General features: G+C 38.6%; 2 protein-coding genes across 2 annotated transcripts; both read right to left on the bottom strand.

Annotated features, from left to right (window-relative positions):
• Nucleotides 1-6,976, bottom strand: LOC116265315 (tetraketide alpha-pyrone reductase 1). Its single transcript, XM_031645898.1, has 6 exons — nt 6,811-6,976; nt 4,451-4,623; nt 4,138-4,326; nt 2,211-2,373; nt 1,727-1,919; nt 1-151 (listed from the first exon to the last, which is right to left on the bottom strand). The coding sequence occupies exons 1-6, from the start codon at nt 6,974-6,976 to the stop codon at nt 1-3; spliced, it is 1,035 nt and encodes a 344-aa protein (XP_031501758.1).
• A 3,621-nt stretch (nt 6,977-10,597) lies between these two features.
• LOC116265222 (lysM domain receptor-like kinase 3) lies at nt 10,598-11,848 on the bottom strand. Its single transcript, XM_031645811.1, has one exon. The coding sequence runs from the start codon at nt 11,846-11,848 to the stop codon at nt 10,598-10,600; it is 1,251 nt and encodes a 416-aa protein (XP_031501671.1).
• Nucleotides 11,849-17,404: the final 5,556 nt, after the last annotated feature.

Below are 17,404 nucleotides of genomic sequence, written 5' to 3'. Positions count from 1 at the left end.
TCATATTGCATCGGCAAGGTAGCCATGCTGTCGGAGGGACTGAACGCAGTCGTCAAACATCTCCTCCATCCCCTTAAAATTGAAGCCCAGGCTCCTTAGCTTTGACATATCATAGTCATAGTAGAGGCCGCCCTTCTGCATGTTTTCAAACCTGATGTGCACCAACAAATTAATGGAAAGTAATCATAGGCATGTTACGCCTAGATCTTCATGAAAACTGTATGAACAGATAATCTGGATATATATATATATATATATATATATATATATATATATATATAGAGAGAGAGAGAGAGAGAGATAGAGAGAGAGAGAGAGATTATCTATATGTGTGTGTGTGTGTGTGTAGGCAGATAATAGAATTTGAAGCAAGTAGAATTGGTAATGTGTGTGTGTGTGTGTAGGCAGATAAAAGAATTTGAAGCAAGTAGAATTGGTAATGTGTGTGTGTGTAGGTAGATAATAGAATTTGAAGGACAACCGTCGGTCTACTGAAAAACATGTATTAACTAGAGACAGGCGAAATATATATTTCGATTACATGAAAAAAAGAGATGATGAAAGTCATCGAATTGCATACGTCTTGGTTAGCGGCAGTGGTGGAGCGACATGCAAGTTGCTGTGAGCACCATTTACTCTTTTAGTACTGTCTATATGTGGAGTCATATTAGCCCCTTAAAAAAATTTTATTTTTACATTGGCATCGCTAAATATTTACTCATTTAATATATATATATATATATATATATATATATATATATATATACAAGTGCCCTTTCAAACAAGTGACTAAATCCAACTGGAATTGGATCGGATGTCATTTCTTAAATTTGAATTTGATCCAATGTTTTAATTAGATATTAATTTTTTTTCGATATCCACTTGCTTGGAATGGTTTAGTCAGATATCCGATCTAAATCGAATACACTGACATCTCTACTTGTGCCTCCAAGGTTATTGCTTGCTTCGAGGCCTGGGTGGACTAAACCATTGTGTTCCAAAGAATGAGGGGTTATGATCACCTTTTGTGTAGCCAATTTTGCACTTTGGCAACCCAGAAATTAATGACTCTACTAAATGAATTGAAATCTTTGAACATTTGCATATCTTTGTTAGAAACAGGAAATCGAGAAGTAATTTTTAGGGTTTCAATAGTAAAAATTCAAACGGGCTTAATGTATAGTAGCATAGATATCACAGCAGGAAAACAATACGGGTGGATATTGTGATAGAGAAGAAACATAGGAAGAGTTGTTTGGTTTGTCGAGATCATGCATTTTTTAGTTCCGATAAAAAGAACACAATAGGGAAGCCAGGATATTTTAGCTAAGGGCAGTGGGTGCTTTATACGGATTTTAAATCATCACAATGTTACTTTTTCATTTTTTCAATAGAACTATTGATAAGGCTGCCTTCATGTATTTCTGCCATTGAAAGAGCATGCACTTGTGATTATGAGACTCATTCCTACCACATATATATATATATATATATATATAAGTAGAGAGGTCATACATTATGATCCAACCAAGGTCATTGATATGAAGTAGATGAATAATTGAAAAAAAGAAAGAAAAATGAGTAAACTGTTTATAACTCAGAAGAATGATGCTCCATAATGTGACAGCCGCCATGGGATTCAAACCTCCAATCCCTTAGATGTGAACGGCCTAGCCAACAAACATTGTTTTTAATTAAGTTTTTTTAAGAGGAGCAGTGAACTTACTTGGTGGGAATAGGTAGGCTCGGGAATCTTGCAGCGAAAATGGAGGCGAACTCCTCAGTTTCCAGGACGGTTGAGCAGCACAGGTATCTTCCTCGCGCCTCTGCATCTTCAAGCACCAAAATATGGCAACGCGCTACATCATCGATGTGCACGTAACCCATCCGTCCGTGCCTCCACATCTTCTCGCCACCACCTGTTTGAGTTGATTGCCATTTGAACACTAGTCGTCTTTGGACAGAGCAAACAAATCTTACCTTCTGCATCAGGGCGGCCTGCGCCCTCCCAACTTTTGGAAATTTAAATTTTACTCGTGAACATTTTCAGAAATTTTAATTCAGCCCCTTACAAATAGAAATGAGAGAGACCTAGGTAAGTTAATTGGACTGCTTGTATTCTCTCCATTATATCTACTTTATTGGATATTCACGTATTCAGATTCGAATAAACCTGTACCAAGGACTGGTGCACATCAACTGGAACTTACCTGTAAGGAAAGCCAAAACATCGGAAGCGGTGGAGCAGAGGTGGCGAGGCAAGGTGGGGCCGATCACAAAGGCGGGAAGGACGGTGATCAAGTCGATCTTGTTCTTCTCAGCGTAGTCCCATGCAGCCCTCTCCGCCAAGGTCTTGGACAAGGCGTACCAAATCTGTTTGTGGTCAATTGCAGTTAGAGTTAATCAAATCATTACTGACGGTGGAAAAGTCCGTCAGTAAAAAGCTAATTTTGATCACCATCCAACTAAGGGACGTCAGAGAACATCTAGTTGTTCTGCGAATTTTTGTTACCGCTGCTAAAATCGTTCTTTTTGGTTTCACCGTCTTCATTTCATCGGTGGAATTGGACTCTTACTGACGGCTTACTTTCGGCCCATCACTAAAACTGCAGTGGTTTCTTCAGACGGAGCCATATTGGCATCACAAATATGTGGCACCAGGAAAATATGTATCACGTAAATGGATCTGTTGTATTGATGTTCAATTTGATTTCAAATCATTAGGAATCTCTGTCCATGATCCGACTTTGATCAAACAAAAGTCTGACCTGATTATACCCAAACCTCAGATCTCAACCGAGTGGGATCTGAATTTGGTTTTAAAAAGTAGGATCGTGGTTTGAATTTGATATATAGGATCTGATTAAATTGAATACGATAGATGCTAGATCCAACCCGAATCTAAAGTACCCACATGCTTGAATGGACATGAACTCCGACTGCCCACATTGCTCAAGTGGACATGGATTAATTCAGACTTAATATCCGAATACGATCTACTAGTTGGGTCAGCTGCAACCAAATCCAGGTCTGTTCTAAGAAAAGTACATTACAGAATTAATATGTGAATTGTGATCCAACCACTTGCTCGATTTGGACCGTTTTAAGAGCCTGCCTTAAACAACTCTTCCGCATACTCGTCCTCGTCCACACCTAATTAGGAATGTACAACAAGTCGAGCTAGGTCGGGCTCAACTCGAACTCGCTCGTATAAGCTCCGCTAGAGCTCGACTCATTTAATGAATGAGCGGAGTTCGAGCTCGAGTTCAAACTCGAGTTACAAACAAGTCGAGTTCAAGGACACGAGATTGACTGGCTCGTTTGTTTTTTATTTCTCCTTCTATGTCTTATTACTCTCCTCTTTTCATTTGCCATTTCTCCCCTCTCTCTCTTTCTCTCTCTCTCTCTCTCTCTCTCTCTCTCTCATTCTACTTCTGTTTTGTCTTCTTCTTTTTCTTCCCGCTTCCTCTATCGGGCTGCAAGCCTGCAACTGCAGTCGCAAAACCAAGTACTATTTTCGTTTCAACGCTAAGTTGTATGAATCAGTATATAATTGATTTTTGATGTAATTAAACATTGAAATTTAGGTTGGTACTCTTCACACACTATTTTCTAGTGGAACAATTTATGTTTTAGAGAAGAACAAGGGAATAATATTGCACCTGCAATTTTTTTTCCCAATAGCCTAAAGAAGATTATGATCATTATTCATTGATGAAGTTAAACAAAGCTCGGCACAAGCTCGAGCTGGCTCGAGCTTGCCTCAAAAGCTTGAGTCTAACTCAAGCAGAGCAACATGTAAGTCGAGCTGAGTTCTGGTTACCTCAGCTGGGGCTCGGTTCACTCGTTGGAACATTTCTAGACCTAATCATGAAGAAGGAAGGCGTTCACTCTGTCCAACAATGTAACCTAACAGCGGCAATGCCACTGGTTATAATTTTAAAATTTTTGAAAGGTACTATATGTAAATGGAAAAAAATAAAATCTTGAAATATCAAACATAAAAATAAAAAAGGTTTTAATAAACCTGTGTGGGCAATTGCCCACACCGTGCCCACGCCTACCTCCGCTCCGCTCCTACTTACAAAGAAAAGACTTGGGCCTTGTATATATAGAAGGAGACGTTGTATTATATACCTGGAGGCGCTCACACAACTGGGTGGAGCTCCACGACGACTCGTCGAGCGGAGTACTGGGGTCGAAGTCGTCCCTAGCCCTCACGGCTGCGGTGGACGACGTCAAGACCACGCGTTTGAGGGCGGGGTTTCTGTTGCAGGACCTCAGTACGTTCAGTGTTCCCTGCACTGCTGGCTCCAATATCTCTGCCTGCAACTCTCAACACAACACATCTCCATGAGACACATGAGACACAGGCAATGGAGGTAAGGATCTGCCTCCATTAATGGCTATTCATGTTCAGAGAGAGAGTGAGCGGGAGGGACAAGCTGGCCTTTGGGTCGATGACTTTGGCTGCAAGAACAGGTGATGCAGTGTGGAAGACGGCCTCACATCCCACGATCGCTTCGTCGAAGCTGCCCTCCTCCATGAGGTTGGCCCCCACCAATTTAAGCCTTTCCTTTGCCCCTTCCAGCCTCCATAGATGCTCTGTTTTATTTTTGTTTCCTGACATAAACCAGTCCTCACTATTATAATCCATTGTATTCTTCTATGTTAAAGGACAATTTTTTTTAAATTTTAAGGATGAGTGATTCATTCTACCGCTCTACTGCTCTTAAAAGATGCCAGTGCCGTCTCTATATGCACACTTTGTAGATTTTCAAAGGACATGTTTCGGGACTTTCTAAGGTTTCAAAATAAAACGCACTAGAAGGTGAAAGTAACTACTCCACAACTGAAACCTGAGTCTTTAGTTGGGTATATTGATAAGCATACAATACAATGATAACTAAATTCAATTAGCTAAGCTACCTTCTAAAGCCCTATATGAAAATTTTTATTACTTAAAAAAAAAAAAATTCTTAACATTTGGGCAAATGACAAATCAGTGTTCCAGAAGTAAAGAGCACGTGACATTGATTTTATATCTCAATTTTTACAAAGTTTTCTGACCCTTTATTAAAAATGGGTTTTGTAGAAACTGGGTTCTTTAAGCAACCTAGTTTTGAAATTACTCAAAACAGGCTATTTCTGTTTTGAAACCTTTGACCAGGCTACTCACCGTTTTGAGAAAGTTCTTCCATTTGGCATGATTTTTTCTTTTTGAACCGAGGGCGGATTTGATGCCTTCATGCCCCAAAATAAATGTGGCAGATTCTTAGAAGGCTACAAGTGTTTTATGAATTTGTTTTATTTTTTAGGTAGGTTGATGAAATGGTAGCATATATTGCTACTGTTGCCGAACCACCTCTAATCAAATTCGGATACTTCATGTGTACAGCGATTGCTGTGATATATATATATATATATATATATATATATATATATATATATAGACAACCTACGGTCTACATTTGGACTTTTCAGACGAAACAACTTTTTGTCTATTAAATACATACGAACTGACCGACCCCAATCATTGACTAAAAAATATTGTTCAATGTGAAACCATTTTAGGTCTAACTACTTAGTCATGGGTCCACCTGCTCTTGGGGAGCAGTCACACTATGGATAACTGACCTGCCTTACTTGAACATTATGTATGCATTTATCCTACACGGTCAAAATTAAGCATATGAATGCTGCCCTTTGCATATATATCGTCTTCAAATGAATTTTAATGTACTTTTAAGTATGTTGTGAATAAGACAAATGAATTTTAATTTCAAAATTAAGAATATGAATCCATCCCCGAAACACCCAAACCTGAATAAGACCTAGAAAAACAATGGTGACGATAACTATAGGCACTTTTGTTCCATCGCTTTTAGGTTCCTGTCATTTTCAAAGAGGAAATTGCAAGCTAAAGTTAATCAAAGAAGTGCCAACTTGACGCACTGCTCGGCATAAAAGTAATATATTTAAGTATGTTCGTGGGAGAATATGAACAAACGTCCAAGGAACCCAGTAGATGTGCATACCTTTTTAAATCTAGCCACTTACAAAATGGAGGAACAGATCAAGCCCATGGATGTGTTCCCACCTGCCACACGCTTCCACCAACTTAAACTTTACGCCATATTTCCTTTCATGAATATATATATATATATATATATATGTATATATATATATATATATATGTTGCAATGACTCTGGCTATTTGGAATCACTAGTCATCTAACCAAGACAGTCTATTCAAAGCAGCAGAAAGATGGTTGAGATAAAAACAAATAACAAAAAATGTGTAAATTAATATTAGTTGACGAAAATGATCATCACATTTTTTTTATTTTTTTTTAACCGTTCATTATATTTGATCAGGTAGTGCGTATTAGATGACTCTAAAATGCTAAGTCACCATTCAATTTTACAGAGAAATCTTCCAGCCTCTCACAACATACCGCCAGTTTTATGGCCATCCCATGTAGAGTTTACTCCTTGATCAGCCATCTTTGTGTTAAAATGCATCATTTGCCCATCTAAACTCGGATGGAAAAATTCATAAATTATATATATTTATGTGTGTGTGTGTGGAGATGTATTAGTTTGTGTACATACTTGTGAGAGCTAAAGTTTTCTATTCATCGACGACAAAGTATGGATGTCGGTGAAAGTCAATCTTCGGCAACATCCCCTTCTGGATGCCGATAAAATGAGCTTTCTCCAACAGCAGCTTTTTCCGCCGTCGCTGAATCCACTTTTTCTTCTTAGTGCTTGTAAGCGTGTGTGTAGACAAAATAGGAGTTACAGTACCTGGATCCCTCACTGTTCCAACGACGGTGTAGCCAGAGTGAAGCAGGCGTTTCACAAGCCAGGAAGCAACATACCCTGATGCACCGGTGACGCACACTCTCTTGCCAGTGTTACCAACGGCATCTTTGCCTTCTTCATCAAGAGTGACGATGCTGTTACCCGCCATTGGGAGACAACGGCCCCTCCTGCCCTTCCTCTTGGAATAAATAGGTGTTTATTTCCAGCTACTTTGTGGAATGAATGTCGTGTAACCAAAAAATACAATGTAGAAGAAAGGTTGGTTTCATGCGAATACTGCCGGCATGGAATGGTTGCGGGTAGAAACCTCACGAATTTGTGATGGTAACTAATTAGAAGTACTCTACTTCTTAATTTAACAGTAAGGGTAGGCACTAACAATTTGAGGGGTAGTAAGAAAGAATAAAGCTCATGCCAATGTTGCAACTAGTGTATGGTATGGTATGGTGTATCGGTGGAGCCGACCTACATGATGTATTGTAACGTGTCGCAAAATTGATTTTTTTAATAAAAAGAACTCTAAAAATATTAAAAAATAAGAAAAAAAAACAAAAAATCAAGAACAATGGATTTCATATAAAAAATACTCGTTGCAAACATTAATGATAATCATCCATCATTTATAAACCATAGGCATTATCAGCAGCAAATTCAGAAAAAATGAAAATTAAGACTCAAGAGATTCAAAATAACATATTAAAACATCCATGATCCATCACAAGTTTAAAAAGCATCTACCATATACAAGTTTAGACTTTAGACTTTAGAGTGCTATAGAGTTTAGTAAACGACATCGCATGTTCATCAAATTGATGGTTTTTTTTTCTCAAAACAGCAATTTTTTGGAGAAATCAACAAAATCTCTCCCTGTCATAGCCTTTAGAAAAGTTTAGAGAGAGGAAGAGAGGGTCTCAGTTTACAAGAGATGCAAAAAGGGGCCTTGGAGTCCTTTTTCAAATTTTAACATAATATCGTACTATGCACCCAATGATACGCGATGTATTGCATATCAAGCTCGTATCGTCTAGGTTTTTTTCATCTAAATGAGTTGTATCTATCGCACTATATGAATAACACTGGAAAATCAGAAAACATAAGAAAATTTCCAAGCGAACAAACTGGTAAAGTTGCCTTGAAGGTGATGCGACGAGTTATAAAAAAAAAAAAAAAGACAAACAAACTTTCCACTTGAAGCACTGTGGAGTACTGCTGAAGTAAGTGGTACATCCAACCAGACCCACTTGACTTGTGTTACCGAAAAGAATAAAAAAAGTGCATGGGAATCAAACGCGGGAAGCCTCTCTTTTTCTGTTCCGTGTCAAAGAAATCATCTTCCCTGTGAATTTCCTCTCACTTGACCCATTTATCTATCATTGACCAACAAACACCAGTTGATTGATGTGTAGAAAGTGCGTGGAAATTAAACATAGAAGCCCATGCAGACATGTCCCACACGATTTAGTGGGCAGACCAGAAGCAGCCCTTTGGGGGCCACCGGTTGTTCTCATTTGATCAGAATCGACACAGTCGAATTAAAGTTTCTAAATTTTAACACAAGCCAAAAATATCATTTTTCAAAATTTTTATACAGGACAAGTAAAATTTTCTAAAATTTATATGTAAATTAAAAAAAAAAAAAGATGCACCCTCCTTGAAGCTTGGGCGTTGGGCCGGGGTCCCAGGCCGAGCCCGGGCCCAATGATGTGCCTCCACCCCTGCACGTAGCTAAACATGCCCTGATATTCATAATTTGCACTCTCTTCTTGGAGTTATTTGAATTGTTTTCATTGCAACAGTTAGAGATTCGGGTATATATATATATATATGTGTGGTAGATCACATACCATTATGTCAGTTACAAAACTTATAACACTCACTTTGAAAAGTTTACATTTGTATTGAAGATTTTGTGATATCTTCAATGGTTTATAAGAGAGGGTCATTAAGTGACTAGTATATACTCAATTCTATCTTTTTTTTTTCGTTGAAACTGAAGTTGCTAGAGAGTGAGTTGCAGGCTGAGGGCCCAAGTTTGATGTGGGTGTGGGGTGGGTCGTTACAAAAATCATTATTGAGGTACTTTTTGTATCATGTAACTGTATTAATAAGATATTTGTAATGATCTATTGAGATTCACATGCTAAATTAGTCTTTTGAGTTTAACATATTCCTATAAGAATAAAAAATGAACGGTTCTTATGATTTCAAACTGTTAATAGCATAAAAATCAATGATTTCCTTCAAAACAACTTGAACTATTTTATGTTTAATTAGTAATTACAAACACTTTACAATATTAATATACCGTTTAACATATTTTTTTAATAAGAAATTAAGAGGTTTACTTTTTGTCTTAAATAGTTTGAGATATGCAAATTTATATATATATATATATATATATATATCGTCGTTGATTCGATCGTGAATTATTTTAGTCTCATCTGGCAAAGGAATTTGAATCTCATTAGAAATCGAATTCCAATTTAATATCATAAATCAATTTGACGATGATATCAAACTATAAGGATCCAAACCAACAGCTGTAAATATAAATGTGGGAGCGCAGTTATGTTTGAAGAAATAGAGTTGGAATTCAAGTCGGAATATAACTGGAGAGATTGATGAAGTCAAATTCAATTAAAGAATGGGACCCGAAACCAAACCGTTTACTGCCCTGCTGCTCAAGTTGAATACCAAACAAAAAATTCCAGTTCGGCCTTGTGTCAAACTATTGGCCAATTTTTCCAGATCGGCCAATTTTTTCAAAGGGAATCATCTCTAGGTGAAGATGTTAGAAAAATCAAATGGGGATGAGACTCTTATCTAACTCAATTTCATAATTTTATAAAAATTTGGTTCTGTGAGATAATTAGTTTTGAAAACTTGGTTTATTTGTTTAGACAACACATTCAAAACATTTTTTCTATATATATAAAAAAAAAATTGTGTTTGGGCAGGGGGTCAGGTATTTTCACTCTTTTCTACAAAACCAATTTTTATCAAAATTGGTTTTTTCGAAATCCAGTTTTGGTAGTACACAAACACTCTCAAATCATGATTTTGATGGCAAAGCCCAAATGTAAAGTTTCATTCAAATATGGTTTTGGTGACATTCAAACACTAAGAAAATGTGGTGCTAAAGACCAAACCAGTTTTTAGTTCTAAATATTGGTTTTAATGTATCATCCAAACATCTCAAAAAAAAAAAATAATAATAATAATTTTTGCGAGAAGAGGAGGACAAGAACCGGTTTACTTGTACTCTGTAATAATAATATCAAGACTATAACACGCCACTCAACCCAATCAAATCAGTTGCCCTATTCATCATTTAGTGAGAGAGAGAAAAAGAGAACATTCAATCAAAAGATGCTCAAGCGTGAAGCAATCTCATTACCAAACTCGTGTTCGTTGGGATTCAACGTTGCGAGGGGATGGGCTCCCCAAACCTTTATTAACCAAAAAAAAAAAAAAAAAGAAGGAACACAGAAGGAGACGGGGAGAACGGAATACAATAGAAACCAAACTCGTGTACATTTGGACAGTTGTGTTTTGCATTCAAAAGGGAGAAAAAAGCCCTACTTTTCGTATCATCCATTACTTAACATTACATCACCAACAAATAATCAGCTTTGTTAACGTTTTGTGCGCTTTATTGTACCCTAAAAAGTCAATTGCACTCCAAAAGTATAATAAAATATTTGGAAACGAATTTTTTTAAAAAAAAAAAAAAAAAACTGCCCTGTCGTGGCCCGAAAGGGTTACCGCCTTACCGGCCTTCGAAAGAAACGGTTAAGCCCTGGGTTCCCTGCATGGTCTCACCCCACCTCTTGGATTTGATCCAGATCCGAGACAGCTGACCCGAAACCCACCTCATGTCCGGCCTCTTGCCTGGGTCCGGATCTACGCACGCGGTGGCTACGTCCAGCATCTTCTCCGCGGAATCTACGGGAAACGAGTCCTTCAGCCTCGGGTCGACCCACCTACGGAGCCCTCCCCGGTCGGACGCCACCGACCTCGCCTCCTCCACCAAGCTCACCCTCTCGATGACCTTGGTCTCGCGGTGCCGCGTGAACCTCACCGGCTCCGACCCCGTCAGTATCTCCAGCAGGACCACACCGAAGGCGAACACGTCACCCTTCCGGGTCAGGGTCCCGCTTGACACGTACTCCGGAGCCATGTACCCCTGAGTCCCGCTGATCTTCTTGGAGCTCGACCGCCGGAGCCCCCTGCCGGCGGCCACCGCGCGCTCCTCGACGATCTCGGACCCGGAGGGCGACTGGACCCGGAGCGACACCTCGCCGGTGAGTATCGTGGAGCCGAAATGAGCGATCTTCGCCCGGAGGTCCGGGTCCGTGATGAGGATGCCGGAGGACTTGACGTGCTTGTGAACGTAGTGGGTCGGGATGTCGTGGTGGACGTACTCCAGGGCCTTGGCGACGTCCAGCGCGACCCGAACCCGAGAGATCCACGTGGAGAGGGGGCTGTAGTTGGGGTTGAACGCGGGTCGGAGCAGGTCCGCGAGGTTCGACCCGGACTGGAAGTCGTGGACCAGGTAGACGTGGGCCCCGTGGGAGCACCCACCGACGAGCTTGAGGACACCGGCGTGGTGAACGCTGCAGAGATCGGCGAGGAGGGAGGGGAAGTTGGCGACGGAACTGGCGGCTTCGCGGCGGGTGATGACGACGGGCTTGTCGCGGACGGTGCACCGCCAGGCCGAGGAGTCGCCGATCCTGGGGGCGAGGAAGTTGCGGGTGGCTCGGCTGAGCTCCGAGAATGAATAGAGGATGGGCTTCTCCGGGAGCGCCGCCCGGAAGGTGCCGTTGGAGGAGCTGCTGGTCGTGGACGCGGCGGTGGAGTTGAGGCTGAGCTCGGTGCTCTTGCTGGTCGAGGCGACGGGTCTAGGGCTGGCCGGCGTCGTCCTCGGAGTGGCTGGTGGGTCTGAGGGGCGCCTTGGATTGAGCGATGGATTTGGCCTCCATCGAGGATTGACGGCGTCTTTCGATTTCGGCCGGCACATTTTTTCGAAAAACTCTGCCCGCCCGATGAGCAATGCCGCGATGTGAAGGAAATTAAAACCCCTGAGCGCGAGAGAGGCAAACCCTGCTTTCCCCTTTCCCGTGTCTTCCGATCTGGCGCCCAAGAAGACAATGGGCCAGCCGAACCAATCTTTCAGGTATTTTCGTTGGGCCCTCTTTTGTTTTCATTATCATTTATTGGCGTCATTGTTTTATGTAAATTATTTCCACACATCTCTCTGTTTCATTTAATTTAGCTTTCAGGTTAAAACATTTACCGACCGACTTACTGTTAATTTGTTATAGTAAAAAAAAATGACATTGCTGTTCACAAAGGGAAAACGGAAAATTCAACAGTACTTTAATATACTTAGGGATGTCATCGGAAGCACATATTTGAAGAATTAAAAATAAATGGTAAAGTGCACATCATTACCATCTGAATTTGTTAGCAAATATTTGACAGGTCAGGTCCGCAATTTAAATTTTTCATAAAGGGCATTTTGAAATTAAATTTGTGAAACGAGAAAAATAGGTCATAAAAAGAACTAGCAGCTAGCCAGGTTTATTAACTTGTTATCGTATCAACTTTGTTTATAATTTTCTTGGTCAGATATATATATATTAAAAAAAAAGTACTGCCTTTCGTCTCCAATATTTTGGACCTCTCATAGTTTTGATATTTTGTTAGTCCAATTGGAGTTTAGGTTGGCAAAAAGTTGGTCCTCCCCCCCAACAATAAGTGATCATTATTTAAAATTTAAAATAGCAAGTCTTAGGCAATTTCATGTTTGCCAACAAGAAAGAGAAAATGTTCTTGCAGTGGAAGTTTCTATAAAACATTATCACCTTCTGGTGTTAGAACTGAAACACTCAGGCTTTTGGGGGGTAAAAACAAAAAGAATAGCGGATTGAAGAAAAATGGGTAAAACAGAAAGAAGAAAAGAGGGAAATGAACAAATTACTTATCAGATCATATAATATAATGTTAGTCGACGTCAAATCTAGTCAAGCCTTTTTTTTTTTTTTTTTGGTAAGCTCATAGGTTTGTAGTCCAGTCCATTGGACGGCTCTGTATTATGAAACTTGTTATTCTCTTAGACCGTAAAAAGGTTTAAAATATAATTTATAACCCCAAGGGCAGAGCAAAGGGGACCACGACGTTATATACGAGTATGTGGTCAAGCTCATTGCAGGTCCCACCATCTCAAATGTAGTCAAATGACCAACATGTATGTATATGAATGCGTGGTTTATGTACTCCGTGTATAGAAGGTGTCTCACTCCATGTATAAAACACGTGCGAGGCCATGCCTCACGTGTCGTGTTGCCGCCAACGGTGGAGAGTGGTCGGCGAAGGCGGGCCTTCTCCCCTGCCTTAGTCGACGGGGAGGGCCCAGCCCCTCGCTCTGCCGTCGACCGGAGATCAAGCAAAGAGGGCCTGGCCCTCTCGTGTCGATCAAGAGAGAGAGAGGGTTGCATACATGCACTGATGAAGTCGATGCATCTCTGCTGCTAGTGCTAGGGATTTTAATATGTCCAGTTTGAATCGAATATCAGATTGAACTGATCCTAAAAAATCGGATATGAAAAAAAAATTTAATATCAGATCCTATTCAGATTTAATAAATGACATCCAATCGGATTCCGATTCGGATATACATAAATATCCAGTTGGATTTGGATATAGATTCGGATCGAATTCGTTTTTAGACAAATATCTTATATCTAATGCTATTAAATTTTGAAAATTGGCACAATCCGATTCAAAATTCGGATTCGGATATAAATATAAAAATCGGATTCGGATTATAAAATTCAGATATGACTTTTCTTTATTCATATTCGAATTTGTGAATATAAAAAAAAACAGATATAATTAAGGATATATCCAATCCGAATATGATCTGTTGCTTCTTCTCAACTGAGTTTCTACTTCATGGTGTTCAAACTAGAATACCCAGGCACGACGGTAGCAATGATTGGAGAGCAATCGCAAGGGGAAAGGGTAAATTTGGTAATAACAAGGAGGTCCCTTCCTTCCCACCTTATCTCTCTACTTTTGAAGGGATTGGATTTACATTAGAAAACCCTTTCATTTTTTTCCTCATCTTTTCTTTCCTTTGCACCCAAACACATTTCTTAGCTTTTCTTTACTTTTCCTCTTCATTAATTAGTCATCCAAAGGTCTTTCTTTTCATCATTTTCCCTCCCTTTCATGGTCAACATTTTTTGACATGTTGTCACTTAAGAGTTTGGTACCTACCAATTTCTTGAGCATTTAGTTCTTAAATATACAAGCAATTCGAGTAAAACTGAAAAAAAAAAAAAAAAAACAATCTTCTATAATTGGTCCCCCCACCCACAATAAATAATGATTATTTGAAAATTAAAATAGAAAGTCTTAGCAGGCAATTTCATGTTTGCCAACAAGAAAGAGAAAATGGTCTTATGCATCAAAATGAACAAAAATGGAACTCATTAACATGATTACTTTTGGTGTTAGAGCTGAAACACTCTTGTTTTTGAAAAAAAAAGACAACAGATTGAAGAAAAATGGGTACAATAGAAAGAAGCAAAAAGGAAATGAACACATTGCATGTGAGATCATATAATTTTATTCTTTTTTTAAAAAAAAGGCCCATAGGGTTGTAGCCCATTGAACAGTAAGGTGGTTCACTCCAATTGGGTTTGTATAATGAAACTTGTGGATATTGTCACGAGCGAGTGTAGTATTCTCTTAGACTGTAAAAAGGTTCAAAATATACTCTATGAACCCCAAGGGTAAGGGATATCAAAGGAGACTACGACCTATATCCAATTCACCTTGAAAAAAGGGGAAAAAAAAAACCTTGCAAATCTAACTCTTCCTTGTGGTCATGCTTATTGCAGGTCCCACCATCTCAAATGTAGCCAAATGACCCAGTCAACATAGTTGTCTGCATGGTCTAGGTACCCCATGCATAGAAGATGTCTCAATCCGTGTATAAAACACGTATGTGGCCATGCTTGGCATGTTGTGGCGCTGCCGACAGTAGAAGGAGGTTGACGAGGGCGGTATTAAAATATGATGCAAACAATTTTATTAAAATATGATGCAAACAATTTTGGTAAATGTGTGAAATAAATATTGCAGTTTTTGTTTTAATGTCATAGAATTATGGCATAGTGAATTAAGAGTTTAATGTCAAGAGTTATGGCATAATAAATTAAGGTGTAATTGGGAGGTTTTCTATTTCTAATGTCTTTTAATATCACGTTTGTAATGGTGATTAGTATGGAGGTTTACGAGTCATAAGTTGAGTGTCTTGGGATAGTCTATAAATATGTGCCTTGGTTTGTGTCAGTTGTATCAAGAACAAGGTGTGCCAAGGTGGCCTTGTGGGTGTCCTCAGTTGCATGGGTGCTCTTCAACTGAAATTCAGAAGTTGTTTTGCAAAGTTCATTGTGTGCAACGTAATGTACGGTGTTCTTTTATTGTTTATTACCAATGTTAATGGTATCAAAGCCTAGGTTGTCGAAGCAAATTAGTATGTTGTGTTGTTGTGAAGATTGTTTTCATGCCGATTTTTCAAGGTTGTTTGTAAATGCCTGATTGAAAAATGTCATCGAATGGCATGAATTTAAATACTACTCTCAACCTCTCACAAATTTTGGTATCTATTTTTAATGTAGACAATTATGAATTTTGGTACATTAAACTGAAGACATTTTCTATATCACAAGATCTTTGGGATTTAGTTGAAAATGATGTGGCAAAGTCTTCAAATGAAGCAAAGGAGACACGCAAGAAGGATGCAAAGGCTCTTCTTATTTTGCAGCTACAAGCTGTGACTGAAAATATTTTCCTTCGCATTACAGCAATGACCAAGTCAAGTGAAGCTTGGAATATTTTGAAAGAAAGTTATCATGGAGATGGCAAGGTAACTACAACAAAACTTCAAACTTTACATAGAGAATTTGAGGCCTAGAAAATGAAAGTAAATAAATGCATCAAAATTTTCTTCTCTAGAATGTCTACTATCGTAAATCAAATGAAAACCTTTGAAGAAAGAATGAGAGATAAAAATGTAGTAGAGAAGATTTTACGAAGTTTGTCATTCAAATTTGATCATGTCTTAACTGCTATAGCAGAATCTAAAGACATGTGTACTTATTCTATTAACTCATTGATGGGTTCACTTTTAGCACATGAAATGATATTAAACAGGTCAATAGAAAAGAGCATTGAGCATGCATTTCAGACTAAGATAGAAATTTCTAACAAGCAAAAGGATAGCAAAGATATATAAAATAGTCAATATGTAGGTAGCAGAAGTGGTAGAAGTGGCTATAGTGGTCGTAGTTGTGGCTATGGCCAAGGGAAATTTGATGGAGGACAGCAGAATGCTGACCATGGAAATAATCAAAGACCGAGTTATAGGGGAAAGTAATGTTATTTTTGCAAAAAAATATAGGTACGTCGAGGTAAAGTGCTAGGAGAAAGTAAAAAAGCAAGCCAATGTAGTTGAAAAAAAAGAAGAAAATAATCAACGTAACCTTTTCATTGCTCATTTGGAAGCTATGGTCCATCACATCTGTGCTTTTTAGATAGTGGCTGCACTAACCATATGACAAGTGAAAAGAATCATTCCCACCATATTGACAAGTTTGTGAAGGTATGTGTACTACTTGGACAGAGTGAAGGCAAAAGAACTATTGAAGTTAAGATTAAATCAGGTAGTAAAAAGTTAGTCCATGATGTCTATTGTATACCAAGTTTAACTCACAACTTATTGAGTGTCAGACAATTGCTTGAAAATGGTTAATTAGTCTTTCATTACAATGAAAATGGCTCCAACTAAAATGTTTCTACTTTAATTTTCACATATAAATCAAGTTGCATTAGTCTGTGATGTTGATAAAATCTTTCAGCTTTGGCATTTAACATATGGTCATTTGTATTATAATGGCCTAAAATTATTAAACAATAAGAACATGGTATTGGGTTTACCTCAAATCACATGTAGTGATGGGATTTATGAATAACATTTATATGAAAAGCAACATCATATGTCTTTCCCAATTGAAAAGGCATAGAGGGCCAAAAAGCCTCTTGAACTACTCCATGCTGGCCTCTATGGGCCCATGAATACTCATTCCTTAAACAACACAAGATATGTTTTATTGTTTATTGATGATTTTACTCGTATGAATTGAGTATATTTTCTTACCCAAAAGTCAAAAGCTTTTGAAAAATTTCAGGAGTTCAAAGCTTTAGTAGAAAAGAGCAGCAATTGTGCCATAAAATGTTTATGCACAAATAGAGGAGGAAAATTTTTATCTAATGATTTTAATGATTTTTGCAGAAAGAATGGAATTCACATACAGTTGATAGTAAGGAAGACACCTTAACAAAATGGTTTTGTTGAAAAGAAGAATAAAACTATGGTAGAAATGGCTAGAAGCATGCTGAGTGAAAGCCAACTTCCAAATGATTTTTGGGTAGAAGCAGTGGCTATTGCGGTTTATATTTCAAATATTTTGCTAACTAAAGCAGTACGCAATCGAATACCCTA

The sequence above is a fragment of the Nymphaea colorata genome, chromosome 1 (genome assembly GCF_008831285.2).
Source record: "Nymphaea colorata isolate Beijing-Zhang1983 chromosome 1, ASM883128v2, whole genome shotgun sequence".
NCBI lineage: Eukaryota > Viridiplantae > Streptophyta > Magnoliopsida > Nymphaeales > Nymphaeaceae > Nymphaea > Nymphaea colorata.
The sequence above is the reverse complement of the archived record's forward strand: the minus strand, read 5'-3'. Positions and strand labels throughout refer to the sequence as shown.